At 42.1% G+C, this 16,000-nt stretch overlaps 1 protein-coding gene across 1 annotated transcript in view; it reads right to left on the bottom strand.

Annotated features, from left to right (window-relative positions):
• The window catches only part of MTNR1A (melatonin receptor 1A), a 104,610-nt gene extending 100,262 nt beyond the window's left edge, over window positions 1-4,348 (bottom strand). Inside the window, exon 1 of the mRNA XM_057537467.1 lies at window positions 4,097-4,348. Within this exon, the coding sequence (XP_057393450.1) occupies window positions 4,097-4,304 (208 nt within the window). The 5' untranslated portion in view covers window positions 4,305-4,348. The remainder of the gene's footprint in view (window positions 1-4,096) is intronic.
• Window positions 4,349-16,000: the final 11,652 nt, after the last annotated feature.

Raw genomic sequence — 16,000 nt, 5'->3', positions numbered from 1 at the left:
ACAGGAAAAAAACTGTAAAAAGTACAAACACATGGATACAGCCACTATGGAGAACAGTGTGGAGGTTCCTTAAAAAACTAAAAATAGAACTACCATATGACCCAGCAATCCCACTACTGGGCATATACCCTGAGAAAACCATAATTTAAAAAGGGTCATGTACCACCATGTTCATTGCAGCTCTATTTACAATAGCCAGAACATGGAAGCAACCTAAGTGTCCATCAACAGATGAATGGATACAGAAGATGTGGCACATATATACAATGGAATATTACTCAGTCATAAAAAGAAATGAAAGTGAGTTATTTGTAGTGAGGTGGATGGACCTAGAGTCTGTCATACAGAGTGAAGTAAGTCAGAAAGAGAAAAACAAATACCGTATGCTAACACATATATATGGATCTAAAAAAAAAAAAAATGGTTCTGAAGAACCTAGGGGCAGGACAGGAGTAAAACCTCAGACATAGAGAATGGACTTGAGGACACGGGGAGGGGGAAGGGTAAGCTGGGAAGAAGTGAGAGAGTAGCATGAACATATATACACTACCAAATGTAAAATAGATGCTAGTGGGAAGCAGCCTCACAGCACAAGAAGAGCAGCTCGGTGCTTTGTGACCACCTAGAGGGGTGGGATAGGGAGGGTGGGAGGGAGACGCAAGAGGGAGGGGAAATGGGGATATACATATACATGTAGCTGATTCACTTTGCTATACAGCAGCAACTAACACACCATTGTAAAGCAATTATACTCCAATAAAGACATTAAAAAAAAAAAGCTTAAGATGCCTTAGCATTCTTATTTTCTTATCTCACTTCTTCCATTCTCTTGTGTTCATCTTTTCATCCTTAATACTGTACCAATAGAATAAACTTAACTGAAATGGAAGGACTGAGCAATCATAACTTTTCGTAAGCATCCCAAAACTCATATTTGAATCCATGCTGTCTATCACTGTTTCAAATTACCATCCATTCTAGAAAGCCTCAAACGGTTTGAAATGCAACAGTGGTACATTTGAATAAAACCTCCCAATTACAAAAATACGAAAGTTCAAAAGCTTCAAAGATTAAAGCTCATCACAGGTCTGTCCCCCAGTTAGCTACAGGAATGCATGTTTTAGAAACTCCCTATCAAAAAACTGCTTAGCAAATGAACAAAACACAAAGTAGTATGGAAGGAGCCCTTTTCCTAAGTTCTTTTTTGTAAAGCATAAGAAGTAGAATTGTTCCAGGCATGTGAATATTTTTTTAAATGAAAGGTTCTGCAGGATTCAAACTTCCCAAGTGCTGCAGCTGTTGATATCAACAAAGTGAGATGAGCTCTGGGGGAAAGCTCTGTGAATTAAACCCTGCTCCACCACTTAGGGTTGAAAGCAAAAGTCCTATTATTAAACCCTAATCCAAGGAATCAAAACAAACAGTAATGCAATGAGAATACTGCAAAGCAGATTAACGTATCATCATCAGAGCCAGCACTCCCAGAACCCAGAGATACAGGGGACAGTGGTGATTGGCAGGAAATAGGTCCTGGTGAGAAAGCAGGCTTCTCAGCTTCCCTCCTGGGGATACGACAGAGAATTCTCATACCAGCCTCACAGCACGGGGTCTTCTCATATCCTTTTTAAAAAAAATTCCATTTATTAAAAAAAAACCCAAAACAGTTCACCCATTTCTCCCAGTCCTGACCCCCCACCTCTGGCAACCACTAATCTGTTTTCTGTATCGTGAGCTTTTTTTGGGGGGGTTGGATTCACATGTATGAGAGATAATATGCTATTTGTCTTTCTCTGTCTGACTTCTTTCACTTAGCATAACGCCTTCGAGGTCCATCCGTGTCATCGCAAATAGCAAGATCTCATTCTATTTTATGGCTGAGTAATATTCCATTGTGCATTTACACAACATCTTCTTCAGACATTAAGCTGTCAGTGGACACTTAGGTTGCTTCCATGTCTTGGCTATTGTAAACAGTGCTGCAATGAACATAGAGGTGCATATATCTTTTCAAGTTAGTGTTTTGCTTTCTTTGGGTAAATACCCAGAATTGGAATTGCTGCATCATATGGTAGTTCTATTTTTAATTTTTTGAGTAACATCCATAGTGTTCTCCATAGTGGCTTCGCCAACTTACACTCCCACCAACAGTACAGGAGGGTTCCTTCTCTCCACACCCTCACCAACACTTGTTATCTCTTGTCTTTTTGATAATGGTCGTTCTGACAGGTGTGAGGTGATCTCTCATTGTGGTTTTGATCAGCATTTCCCTGATGATTAATGATGTTGAGCATCTTTTCTTGTACCTGTTGACCATCGGTATGTCTTTTTTGGAAACATGTAAATTCAGATCTCCTGCTCATTTTTTAATTGGATTGTTTGGGTTTTTGCTATTGAGTTATATGAGTTCTTTATATATTTTGGATATTAGCCCCTTATCAGATATATAATTTGCAAATATTTTCTCCCATTCCATAGGATGCCTTTTCATTTTGTTGATGATTTCCTTTGCTGTGCAGAAGCTTTTTAGTTTGATGTAGTCCCGCTTGTTTATTTTTTTGCTGTTGGTGTACTTTTGCTTTTGGTGTCAGATTCAAAAAATCACTGCCAAGACCAGTGTCAAGGAGCTTATTGCCTGTGTTTTCTTCTAGGAGCCTCTTCTTTTTTTTTTTTTTAATTTTTTTTAAATTAATTAGTTAATTTATTTATTTTTGGCTGTCTTGGGTCTTCGTTCCTGTGTGCGGGCTTTCTCCAGTTGCGGCGAGCGGGGGCCACTCTTCACCGCGGTGCGCGGGCCTCTCACTGTCGCGGCCTCTCTTCTTGCAGAGCACAGGCTAGGAGCCTCTTCTTGAAGGCAGAATTCCTTTCTGCAACCTCGTTTAAGCCAGTCAATGAAGTGAGGTTATACAATGGACTAACTCAAATTCAATTCATATTACCAGGTGCTTATTAGCTAATAGTAAAACTATGGACTATCCCAAGCATTATAGAAAAAAGGGAACCCTCTCGGAAAGGAGCTTAAAAAAATTAAAGTGTCGACTGACTACAGGTTAGAACAAAAATATTGCTTTGGACAAACCTGTAAGTACCTGGTTCCTTCCCATCCGCACCCCACCTCCTAAGAGTTTGCCTCCAAATAAAGAAGTAGGCATCTAATCATCATTTAGAGGTCTGAACATCCAGTGTCCTGTGGACGAATCGTTCCCGGGCTCCTACCCAGGATAAACCAATTTCAATTCACTGGTTGGAGAAAAAAATCAAGTTTAACTCAAGCACAAAATTAGATATTATATGAAACCATACTCTTTACTACATCAATATCTATGTTTAAAATGTAAACTTGTCAAGAGGGAAGAGATATGGGAACATATGTATATGTATAACTGATTCACTTTGTTATAAAGCAGAAACTAACACACCATTGTAAAGCAATTATACTTCAATAAAGATGTTTAAAAAAAAAAAGTAAACTTGTTTAACTAGAGGGAATAGCTGTCACTTTTCCAAGCAGGTATAGGAGCCGATGATTCTTTTTAATTGTACGCTAGAAACTGAAAACTATTCCCAACAACAAAATTAAAATGCTTGTCCTACCATTTGGCCAGCTTATATATTTTCTCATATTTTAACAACGTTGGGAAAAATAAATTACATGTAAAACCAAGCAATTGATACTTAACTGTTCGTTGATCTGATTTGAAAGGGCTTCTGGAGGAACTTTCTGCAACCTGTATCCTGTCTCTCTCAGTCTAATAAACCTCAGAAATTGAGAACTGTACAGTGGGTTTCCCCCCCGAAAATACAGAAAATCTGACTCTGACTTCTACCCCTTAGGAACTGAAGGCTCCTTCTTGTTTTAGGAAAATACGTCTTAGACGGGCCGGTTCAAGGAAAAGTAAACAGACGAACTTCAGTCTCTATTTTTAAAAATGACTCAAGGCCCCAGGTTTTAAGAAAAAGATTTGAACTTTTCTTGGGGAAAGCCAAGTGACAGCTCCAGGGGGCTGCGTGCTGCAAAGGTGGCCGGAAAGGGGAGAGGCTGCCGTCGGTGAAAGCTGGGCGCTGCCCGTCCAGCCTGCCAGGCCCCGGGAGGCCCTACCTGCGTTCCTCAGTTTCTTGTTCCGATACACGGACAGGATGTCCACCACGATGGTGAAGATGAGGACGAGGGCGAGCCTGGAGGCCAGCCTCGAGGGGCGCGGCCGCGCGCCCTCCCCGCCGCTCGGCGCCTGCTGCGAGGCTTCGAGCAGCGCGCTGCCGTTGCCCTTGGAGGTCCCGCCCGGCGCGCCCCACGGCCGCCCCGCCATCGTGCGGGCGGGGCCGGCGCCCCGCGGTCCCCAGCGCGGGGAAATGCCGCTCCGCCGCCTTTTACGGCTCCTCCCTGCCCCCCGCGCTCCTGCTCGCCGTCCCGCCGCGGACTCGGCACCGGCAGCCCCAGCCTGGCGACCCCTGGCGTCCGCCTGGGGCGCCTTTGACTCTGCGGCAGCGCCCCCGTGCGGGGAGCCCGGACCAGCCGCCGGCGCCCTAAGGGGACCGTGAGCCTTTGTAAGGCTTCGCGTCGCACTTCAGTCCACGGAACATTCTACGGCCCGTGAAACATTCTCTCCCGTCTCGGACGTTTCACCAAGCAGAGCCAGACTGCTTGGGTTCCAGCCCTACCTCAGATTGAAGCACGTTAGCTAACCACCCTGTACCCGTTTCCTTATCTGTAAAATGGGATAAAAAAGTATCTCATCTACCTCCTAAATAATAAGAGGTGGGAAAAAAATCGAGGAACTTTCTCAGGCAGGTGTTGCACCGTTCTTGAAACAGATTGTTTTCCCCAGCAGCCCTCACCTCTGCCTCACATACTGCCAAGGCCATCCGTAATTGTGATCATCTTTCCCCAAAAGCTACTTTTATTTTGAGATTTCTTTAACGCTGTCCTTACAATAAGTTCTTGCCCTCAACCCCAGTGCACGCCTCTGCCTGCTTCCCCCGCTGAACGACAGCGAGAACGGAGGACACTGTCGGCTTGAAATGAGGCTTGAAATGACCGAAGATTCCGCTGGGAACGCTGAGAGCAATCATAAACTCATTTCGCTTTCAAATGTCACGGATTAAATGGATTCAAAGTAGCCTGCTGCTACAGCTGTTCAACCCAGGCCATCGTTCTCTACCAGATTTCTTCCAGAACAGTGCAGAACCTAAACACCTTTACCCACCAAATCCCCACGCTCTCCTTGCAGACATCTGCGAGGCACATACTCTACAGCTTTTAAAAGCAAGTTGACCATTGGAGGTGCCCACGAAATCTGCAACCTCAGTATGTAACTACCAGCCACCAGGCCATGGGAGTCACTCCAAAAGAGTCTGAGATGTAGCAAAACAACAGCAGTCTGGAACTTTTCAATGAATCAGCTAAAGACTGGTACTTATCCAGAGATAAATACATCAATCCACCTGTACCCCAGGTTTTCCTTTTAATAGCTTTTCTGTATCCAGGCCTTAAGGGTTAATTCCTAGATTAAAATCAATTTCCTTTCATTCATTAATGTACCCGTTCAGGAAAAAAATGTACGTACTTGGCTCTATGTTTAAAATATAGTCCTTACCCTCCAAATGGCAGTGAGCACTGTGGATGTATATATGAAATAACAGAGGTGAAATGAGTCCACAAATGAGAGCACTGAGGAAGGAATTTTAGAATTAATAGATACATTAAATGAGTTGAATAATAGGATTTTAATTAATTATTTTTAGAGAAGTTTTAGGCGGATAGCCAAATTGAGGGCAAGTACAGACATGTCCCGTATACTTCCTCTCCTCACATGCACAGCCTCCCTCACTGTCTGCACCTGGTACTTCTATTGTCATCTATGAACCTATATTGACATGTCATTATTATCCAAAGTCATAGTTTATGTTAGGGTTCACTCTTGGTGTTTTCCATTCTATTGGTTTAGACAGTTGTATAATGACACGTACCCATCATTATAATATCATACAGAGTGTTTTCACTGCCCTAAAATTCCTCTGTGCTCTGCCTATTCATCCCTCCCTCCCTTCAACCTCTAGCAGCTACTGATCTTTCTATTGTCTCCGTAGTTTTGCCTTTTCCAGAATGTCATATAGCTGGAATCATACAGTATGTAGCCCTCTCAGATTGGCTTCTTTGGCTTGGGAATCTGTTTTTAAATTGCCTCCATGCCCTTTCATTGCTTAAAAGCACATTTCTTTTTAGTGCTGAATAATATTCCATTATCTGGATGGACCGCAGTTTAGTTATCCATTCACCTACTGAAGGGCATCTTTGTTGCTTACAGGTTTTGGCAATTGTGAATAAAACTGCCCAATTGTCACACAAGAATGGTACGTGTGCTTTTAGCAGTAAACTTAAAGCCAGCAGTGATACACATCATAAGTAATCATACTCTGTGATAACTTCCCTAGACAATTTTTTCCATCCTGAACATCGGGGTCAAAAATAGTTTGAAAACAAAAAATAGCTTTCCATTAGAATTCTTTAAATTTCTTACCCAATTCAGCAGTATGACCTGAAAGTTATCCATATGATTTGTCCCTTCCCCAGAAGCAACCAACTCTAGGACAAAATTACTATCATCATTTTTCCTCAACAAAAATATTTCCATTCTTTATACCTTCTCTTGCCGACAACACATATCCTACTTGCTTTACACACTGAAATGTTTCCCTTATCATTTTTAGTAGCTTTAATTACATGTTATAATTTTTAACCCTTAAAAGCCTTAACCAAACCAAGAAACAAGTAATTGAACTGTTATACCAGCATTTACTTATTGGCAAACTTAAGCACATATTCCATAACCTCTAAAAGCTTACATTTTTCTCATAGCATAATTTCTCTTTAATGTGGTTGGTATAAGATGGGTATTTAATAAACCCAAACATCTTTTGAAGTTCTACTAATTAACCCAAGACCGAAGTCTAAGGCAAAGTGGGCTGTGTTTGTATTTTAAGGACATGATAAGAGTTAACTTCAAGCTTTCTCTTAGGCATATTTTTGTTCTCTTCGGGTCAGAATTTTGAAAACAGTATTTTATCAAGCTATCTCTCTTTAACTGCATATAACTGCATATGCAAAAAGAACCAGTTTTGGAATTTCAAAAGAGTTTAATCCTAACCATTTTTTCCAGAGTCTAAAGAATACTGTCGTCATATATTGTTAAAAATTTTTTTTTCTTTCTTTTTCTTTAGTCATAATCTCACAGCTAAAATTTTTCTAATGAAGTTAACCTGAATTTCCCATTTTACAAAAAACAGCAAAGATACCAATCACACAAATGGAATATACACTCACCCACCAGAAGACAGAACAGTCACAAATCTGAGGAAGACCCATACGGAGTCCCAAACAAATACCTCCCAGACAAAAACGGTCCTCGACATCAGACACACCTCAGAACCAACTGGCACAATGCCCGAAGAGCGCTTCGTGCTCAGAAGAGAAGTTAGCCTGGGTGCACACCGGTGGACTTACTCGGTCTTGGAGCTCATCAGCTTGTCCAGACGCACGTCTCCGTTCCACCAAGGAAAAGCGTACATTGGCAGCCAGTGCCCAGCAGGGGAGAAACAGGGGGGATCCCCCAAAACAGATGTTTTTGGCGGCTGCTAGGAGCGTCCCCCCAAATCCCCTTCTCAGGGCCAGCGAGCCACGGGCAGCGGGCTCCTGGCAGCCGTCGTGGCGTGCTGTCATGGCCACTGCGGCGCGGCTGCGCCTGGTGGGCGGGAACCCCGGGAGCCAGATGTCGCGAGAGCGCAGCCCCGCGGTGGGCGCCAAATACTGTGACCACAAGTGCGGTCTGGCTGCCCACTGCGCAGAAGCCAATAAAGAGACAAGGCTGATGAGAAGGAAAGTCCGCTTTATCTCAGAGGCCAGCAACCTGGCCGGCAAACTGCCGTCCGAAGGCCAGCTCCCCTCACTGGCAATCGGGGCAAGAGTTTATCTAGACGGAGGGAGGCGCTACGCGCAGAAACAGCGCAGGCGGCTCTCACAGTCGTCTTGAAACTGGTCCTTGGTGGTCTGACCAGCGCCATCTTGTTTTAAGTATAATTTAGTCTTCAGTTCCAGTTCAGTCCCAGGATCGGTTTGTTCCCCTTTCTCTGAGGCCGGCGCTCGGAATTGTGGCAGCTTACGTCATGGCTACAGCCCGGTCATCATGGAGTTAACTCCTTCCGCCTGGTGGGCGTTTCGGTATCTCCAAGACAGCTCAAAGAATGGAGTTCCTTGAGGAGGAGCTAAAGGTCCTTGACTTTGCTTAATGTCTAAACTATTATTATTTTGTCTTGTTGGACTGTTTTCCTTTGTTTCTGCATTTTCTCACTGAAATCTGATTAAACTTATTCTTTGGCTAAAGTTTTTCCATGGACGAAAGGCGGGCTGAGGACCTGGTGGGGGCGGGGGCTGAAGGACTGACCATAGGGTCCTGCTCTGTTTCAACATCAATTTGAATATCAACTAATGTACTTGAATACAATGACAAAGGGGAGTGCAAACACGTACACACACACACACACACACACAGGCAAAAATCCCCATGGCCGATAGGCATCAAGAATTCTCCTACAGCTTAAAGCAACAGACACTTGTCAAGGATTCAGTCAGCTTGGTCTTCCTCATTGTAATATTGAATACAAGTCAATACAAGCCCTGAGTTCTGCTCTAGCAAGGCTAAGACCTCATCTTAAACCCCTCCTTAGAGATTTCAGTCCATTTGATCCAAGTAGGAATCATGTTTCTCCAGGGGGGGCTCCACCAGCTTGTATCGGGCCCCAGGCCTACATTCCAAGAGTGATTTCATGGTAATATTTACCAAGCACTTCTGAAATTTTTCATTAAGTCAGAACCTTAACAACTCAGGAAGTACGTTTGTGTAAATAAGAGGTTTGACCACACACAGAGAGATGAAACAGCAGTGTGTGGGTGCGTGTGTGTGTGTGTGTGTGTGTGTGTTCTGCAGAAGGACACTCGTTGAATGGGGCTCACCACATGCAAACGCTATAACAGGTTACAATGCTTTCACAGTGACACAGGCAGAGTTCCCGAGTAAACCATTTCCCTTCCCACCTCTTTGGCTGCGTTAACGTTCCAAGCCAGGGCTGCATCAGCCTTGTCCCCATTATACATGTTGACAGAGGATAAGTGGTTTCACTCTGTGTTCATATCTCCTTTTGTGAAGGAATCAGAGCATCCGAAACCCATGAGGGGAGAAGTTGTGTTTGTAATTACATCTAATTGCAAATTACTTACAAATAATCCCCGTGCCCCATCATGGTTACTGCCGAGGTCCTCCAGATACACAGGACTGAATCAGAATCGCGCTGCTTGAATTTCAAGTTAACATATAGAAAACTCCTAAGTCATGGGGAGACGGTTCTGATTTTGATCTACTCTCTGTTACTCCAAGCATATAACTATTATTTCAGCATTAACATATACTAGAGCTTCTTAGGAGTGGGGAGAAAAGAGCGCTAAAGCGTCACAGTTCAGTTTTTATTAAATATGTTACTTCATAGCATGCAACCCTGGACCACCCTGAAATATTTGTTTCTCGGTCAAAGGCCATGACAGCTCGTAAGCAAGCTTTGTTCATTTTTATGTGCAAAGGGTAGAGATTAAATTAATATATGTTAATGAAACCCACAAGATAAATTGAGCTGAGTGAATCAAAGAATGAACGGATGTATGAATGAATGAATGAATGAATAAACCAGACAAGGGGCAGAGTGAGAAGGGGCACGTGAGCCTCGGGAGCACCAGTACTTGGGCCAAGATTAAATGGAGAGTATTATTTTTATTTTGTTAAATGAAGCAGGTGGGAGAATGAGAGGGCGCAGGATAGGAGGCTGTGAACTTGACCCTGAACATTCTCATCTTATTCTTCCTGAAGAGGAGGAACTTGGTCGTGTTCATTCTTCACCGAATGGCAAACATAATGCTTCTGGCATTCACTGACTGGAGTAGGTACTCAGAAATAACTTTTGGCTAATGAACAGCAGAAGTGGCATCTTGAGACTTCATTGCACCCACATCCTATAGAATCTCCAGGGTTCAATGCACTGAGTTGGTGGAAAACAACAAGGATTCAAATGACCAAAGCTCTTCTGCGTTAGTCAATCGGTCCAATGATATAAACTAGTGATTCAGGAAACTTCTTTGAATTATAGCATGTCCCGTAAGGGCATGTTTAAAAATGTAAGAGATACATTTTAAAAATAATAAACTATTAAAATGCATATTTGAAAATTGGGGTGGGAGTGAGGGAGGAAACAGTAACAACCATAATAAAGCATCTATTGAACATCTATTTTGTGCCAAAACTGCTGGCATGAGGGGCTTTGCCCTTTTGCTGTTGGATTCACTTCTGGAGATGCTGTTCAGAAAGGTGGTCTGTGGGAAGAAGATTTGAGGCCAGAGTAAGGGCTTTGAACTTTAGCCTTAACACTGACCTCCGGAAAGTTACCTTGTCTGTGTCTTGGCTTCCTGAGATGAGGATAACAAGGAGGGTCACAGGATGGGTTCCGAGAGTTACTAAGTGCAGAAAGCTTGGAATGTGAGAAGCTCTCTCTCAGGCTGTTTGTATGGATCCCACACCATACCTGTGGGGTATTAGTCACCCCTCCTTCTCAGCTGAGGAAACTAAGTTAAGTAAAAGTTAAATAGTTGGTTCAACATCATATAGCACCAGTGACAGGGCATGATTTTGAACTCAGGTCTGTGGCTCAAAGCCACTGATGCCTTGAAAGTGTGGGTGTTTGAGAGTGTGCCCCAAGGGTCCTCGGTTTAAAAAGCAGCCCTCCTTTAGAAAGCAGAGTGAGAAGGACTGAACTTTGAGCTATGAAATTAACTGATCCTGAAGGTTGCACAGCTACCCAGGCAAGGGTGTGGACGACTGTCCAATCCAGTCATGGAACGTCCCGCCTGAGTGAAGAGGGCTTCTGCCAGGTGCAGCAGGAGGTCTTGGTAAGGAGGATGGGCTCCCAAGGTTGAAGGGGGCATTCCCATGTGCCAGCTTTGTCGTCATGGACAAATGTCTCAGCTTTTCTTATACAAAAGGGGGAGGATGATAATAGATACTCCCCATACCAGAGTTGTAAGGCTTATATCGCTAAGCTCATAGAAGCCGGGTGCATAGACTCAGCAAGGTTGTTGTTATTATTCTAGTAAAGAACAAACCTAGTCTTGTCATTCAGTGTGAGGGGGTCTCCTGAAGCATGGATCATTCAAAACCACGGCACAGGCATCATATGGAGAACCATGACCTGGGGGTATTTTTAAATTTTGTCAAACTCCCCCTTAGAAGTAAAAATGCAGCATTTTTATTATTAAAATAAAAGCTCAGAATTTATTATTAATAAAAACTATCTCAGTCCAATAAGTGCTTTTGGTTGGAGAACCTTTTTGCATTTTGAACATTCAATTTAATTAAAGGAATTCACGCTTTTAATAAGATTTACAAATAAAGCTTTATTTTGTCTGTCCTAACTTAAAACATCTATTTGAAAGTATGCTTATTTTTGAAAGAAGGGGAAAATACTCATTTAAGGTAAAAATTTAAATCACAAGAACATCATTTAAAAACGTCTGTTTGTAATCCTAATTTGCAGGTGGGTTATCGTTTCAAATTTGGCAAAGAAATGGAGCCGTGCTTCTAAGTGTTGACAGACATGAGGGGGTTGACACGTCCTCTGGGTAGATTATTCGTTCCTTTTCTTATATTCTCCCCTCATCCTAAAACTGTTAGGTAATTTCCATAAGCATCAAAATGAATGGAAACAATAGTTATGAGACATTTTGAGAATTTCATTTTACCCTTGAAGATAATTGGATAATGGCTCTGGTTTAGAATCATTGAGTTCAGACTTCTCATCTCTTCCTTGTAGACCCTGCACAAGGTCTTAGCTCTGTCCAAGATAGATTTGGTCCCATGACATTTTCATTCAAATGCTATGCATTTTCTTTCTCCTCTATGTCCAGCCTCATCTGAAAATGGAGGCCCTTCTATGGTCACGCTTTCCAACAGCACAGTGACAAGCGCATTAATTTCCTAAGTGCTCACAGAAGCAGAGGTTTTTCTTGGGGAATAAAAACTACTGTCATTCTTTTCCAGTGTCTCATTCTGTTTGCAGTAGAGGCAGTAAACCTCTGGTGAGGAAATTAAATTCTGACAAACAACTCTGTCTCTCATCTGGTGCACTAATTGAAATTGAACCACATGCCTTAGATGAAGAGCAATCAGAAAGTTCACAGAATGAATGCGAGTCTGCAAAAGAGAAAGAACAGCCCATATTGACCTTCAAAAAGTTGCTGACCAGACTCAGTAGGGTGGTGAAAGTAGGGAATGACAGCTAAAGGGGAACCCATCCACTGAAAAAAGGCAGGGGCCGCTGGGTAGGGGGTTAGGATGTTTTTCCAGATCTGATAGCTTATAAACCTAAATGTTACATTTATATGGAGTCCCTGAAAACTGAATGGAAGTCAAGGCTAATTCTATGAAGACGATTGGTTCTCATCTAGACTTTTTCATAGAAATAAATTCACAGCGGGGCTTCCCTGGTGGCGCAGTGGTTGAGGGTCTGCCTGCCAGTGCAGGGGACATGGGTTCGAGCCCTGGTCTGGGAGGATCCCACGTGCCGCGGAGCAACTGGGCCCGTGAGCCACAACTGCTGAGCCTGAGCATCTGGAGCCTCTGCTCCGCAACAAGAGAGGCCGCGATAGTGAGAGGCCCGCGCACCGCGATGAAGAGTGGCCCCCACTCGCCGCAACTGGAGAAAGCCCTCGCACAGAAACGAGGACCCAACACAGCCAAAAATAAAAATAATAAATAAATAATAAATTAAAAAATTAAAAAAAAATTCACAGGAAGAGAAAGAAGAGCAGGATTATCCAGAATTCCCTACATCAGGGCTTTCTTGCACCAAGATGCTGACCCTCCAGCCCTCTGGACAATTGGGAGGCGCCCGGGGCATCATAATTCACAGCTGGAACTCCTGGTTTAGAGCAGCTTAGTCCCTCACGCCACCGAGCCATAAAAACATCATCTTCTACATGTGCCGTGACATGCAAGAGGCAGGGGAAAAGCACTGTCATAGAAATATCACAGCAGAGCACTAGATTGATTGTTAAGGAGATGTAAGAATGCCCATAGAAGTTCTACCTTTTTTGTTGTCTTAGGTCTAGAATTTTGTTATATGCAGTACTTTGAAAACAAGTAATCCACATATCTAAAAATCTGTCCTGAAGAGGAACAAAAATGAATATACAAGGACATTAATGTTGGATAAAAAAAAAGACATTCGTGTTGGGATTGCAGTGAAAAAATCATAAACATCTTAAAAGTAGCAAAATAGATAGGTTATAATTCCATACTATGAAACATTATGCATCTCTTTAGAAAGGCATTTTCTAAAAAGGATCATTTACACTGTAAAGTGGGAAAAGCAGGGGGCAAAATTGGATACAAAGTACCAAGTTTGTAAATCAATCTTAGGCAGCACACTCAGAAAATAAAATCAGACTATACACACAAAATGATAATGGATTTGTTTCTGCGAGATAGGATTTGTTTCTGGGAGATAGGAATCTAGTAGTAGATTCCTATCTACTTTTTTCAAAAACTTTTACTTTTTTAAACCAAAAAATATAAATAAATAAATAAGATTTATAGAATGGCAGATTTTAAATGTTGGATTGACTGCATTCCAGAAATCTTAAGAAAATGTGTCTGGAGTGATCATTGCATTTCTACTCTATGTGCCTATAAACTACACGATTGGGAACACAATATAGATGTTTTTAATGTTTTTTTAAATTAAAAGATATAAAACATTTCAAAATACTCTCTTTTTATGCAGGCGAATGACAAAATGAAACGACCAACAGCCCCGTCCAATGTCATCTGGTGATGATTTGAATAGAAATAAACTGTGCATAACCAGAGTGTCCCCATGAAAAGACCTAGAAAGGGCACTGTGTTGAAATTCTGTGCTTGTTAGGATGGCCCACTAGTAGAGTAGAGCTGGCTCTGCATCATCCCCAAAAGCAGAAATGCTAAAAGGCAGCAGAGAAGGGAAGCAGGTGTTTTCCCTAGTCTTGGAGTTTATTAATCAAGTGCAATAAGCACGTTTCAATCTCCTGTAATGCTTATATTTAAATGTTTTAAAACATTAAAAAATTTGAACTATTCTGCTTAGTAAGAAATCATCCCAGAATCATTAGAGGAAACCAAGAAAAGAGACACCAGGGAGTATCTTTAGAGCCTGGCAGCGTCTGGCAGGAGGCAAAAGTTCAGTGACTATTAGACAGCAGCATGGATGAACACACCCAGAAACCCTCGGTTTACACACAAGTAGGTTCCATGAGAGGAACCCTCTTTCAGCAACGTTCTTCAAGGAAGAGAACTGAAAGAGTCAAAGCTTCTAATCCCTGCTGATAACCTGGCTACTAATTTGTTTTAATTATCAATAAATAACATTAGGCAAAATTCAGTAACAGGTCATTTTGGCAACTCAAAGCACTGACTTCCTACAGCTTAATCTAGTATTTTCATCAAAAGGAGTAAACAACAGCTTTTGAATTCATATCACTCATTAACAATGAGTGTGTCCTGGGTGTACCTTTTCTTCTTCCATCACCAAGTTTTTAGAGTCAATCCCCCACTTCCTAGGCTCACGCTTAGTTTCTTTGGGAAGGTACGTGAGAACTTAGGCGGCCAGTTTTTTGCTTTCGCAAATTACAAGCAATCCAAAAAGCTTAACGCAGCTTCTGGAAAGGCACTGGGTGTCTCTCAGCACCTGGAAAGCACCTCTCTCACTCCGCAGCAGATTAGTATGACAGCTCCACACACTCTATGATAAAAACGAATGTGACAAGCACAATTACCTAAAGTAAATTCACTCTTCCTGCCACACACACACACACACAAATCTAAATTTTAGAGATAGAATTGAAAAAAATAAGTCTGAAATCAAAATTTAAAAGTTCAAATGTTTTTAACTAGCGTTTTTTTTCTAATGGATATTTAGCTTGTAAATCTCTTTCCTTTTAGACTAAACCATAGTTTCCAAGGGTAGCAGATAAAGAATGTGACAAATAACAAGTGGACTTCAAATAGAAATATACTACCAAAAAATATATAACACGGAATCCAGGTGAAAAAGACATCTAGCAGTGTCCAGAAATACTGAAAAAGCAGTGGAATTTTCGAAGGCATCTGAATTTTGCAAGGGAATTCTAAGTGAGTAACAAGCAAACAGTCAAAATGAAATCTAGTTGGGGAAAGTGACAGACCCTGACTTCTACCTATCAAGATTTATGGAAGTAAACGGTCTTTAGGAAAAAAAAATGGACAAGCATATGCTAGTTCTATGTGGCTACTTGGATTCTTCTGTAACAAAAGTGTTCAATTCATATAGTTTGTGTTGTGTTAATCATTTTCATTTGAGACCTCAGGTCAGTTGTTTATTCATTTCCAATTAGCCCAAGATGATGGCTTTACTTAAAAAAAATAAAATGCAAATAGTCTTCAGTTTAAAATATGGTCTGTATAATATTTTAGAAGGTCAAAGTATTGTAAAAATAAAAAACAACAAAGAGTGCCAATGGTGGCCAGCAGACTTCCAAGATGGTCCACAAGAACCCCACCCAGGGGAGTACATAGTGTAATTCCCGACTTGAGTGTGGACATGAATACAGTGGGAATTCCCATGATTAGGTTACTCATCAGTTGACTTTTAATTAATCAAATGGCAGATTATCCTGGGTGGGCCTGACCCAATCAGGTGAGTCCTTAAAAGAGGGATTGGGCCCCTCCTGAGGTCCGTTGGCTTTGAAGATGTAAGCTACTATCAGAGGGTCACAGAGCTAGAACCTGAGTCAGACGCTGCCAATAAAGTGGGCACTGTCAGTGAGAAAGCAGGAAACTCAGCTGTACGGCAAGCAAGAAAATGGGGACCTCAGTTCGATGACCCCAAGGAACTGGAT

This window comes from Balaenoptera acutorostrata, chromosome 21, assembly GCF_949987535.1.
Source record: "Balaenoptera acutorostrata chromosome 21, mBalAcu1.1, whole genome shotgun sequence".
NCBI lineage: Eukaryota > Metazoa > Chordata > Mammalia > Artiodactyla > Balaenopteridae > Balaenoptera > Balaenoptera acutorostrata.
The sequence above is the reverse complement of the archived record's forward strand: the minus strand, read 5'-3'. Positions and strand labels throughout refer to the sequence as shown.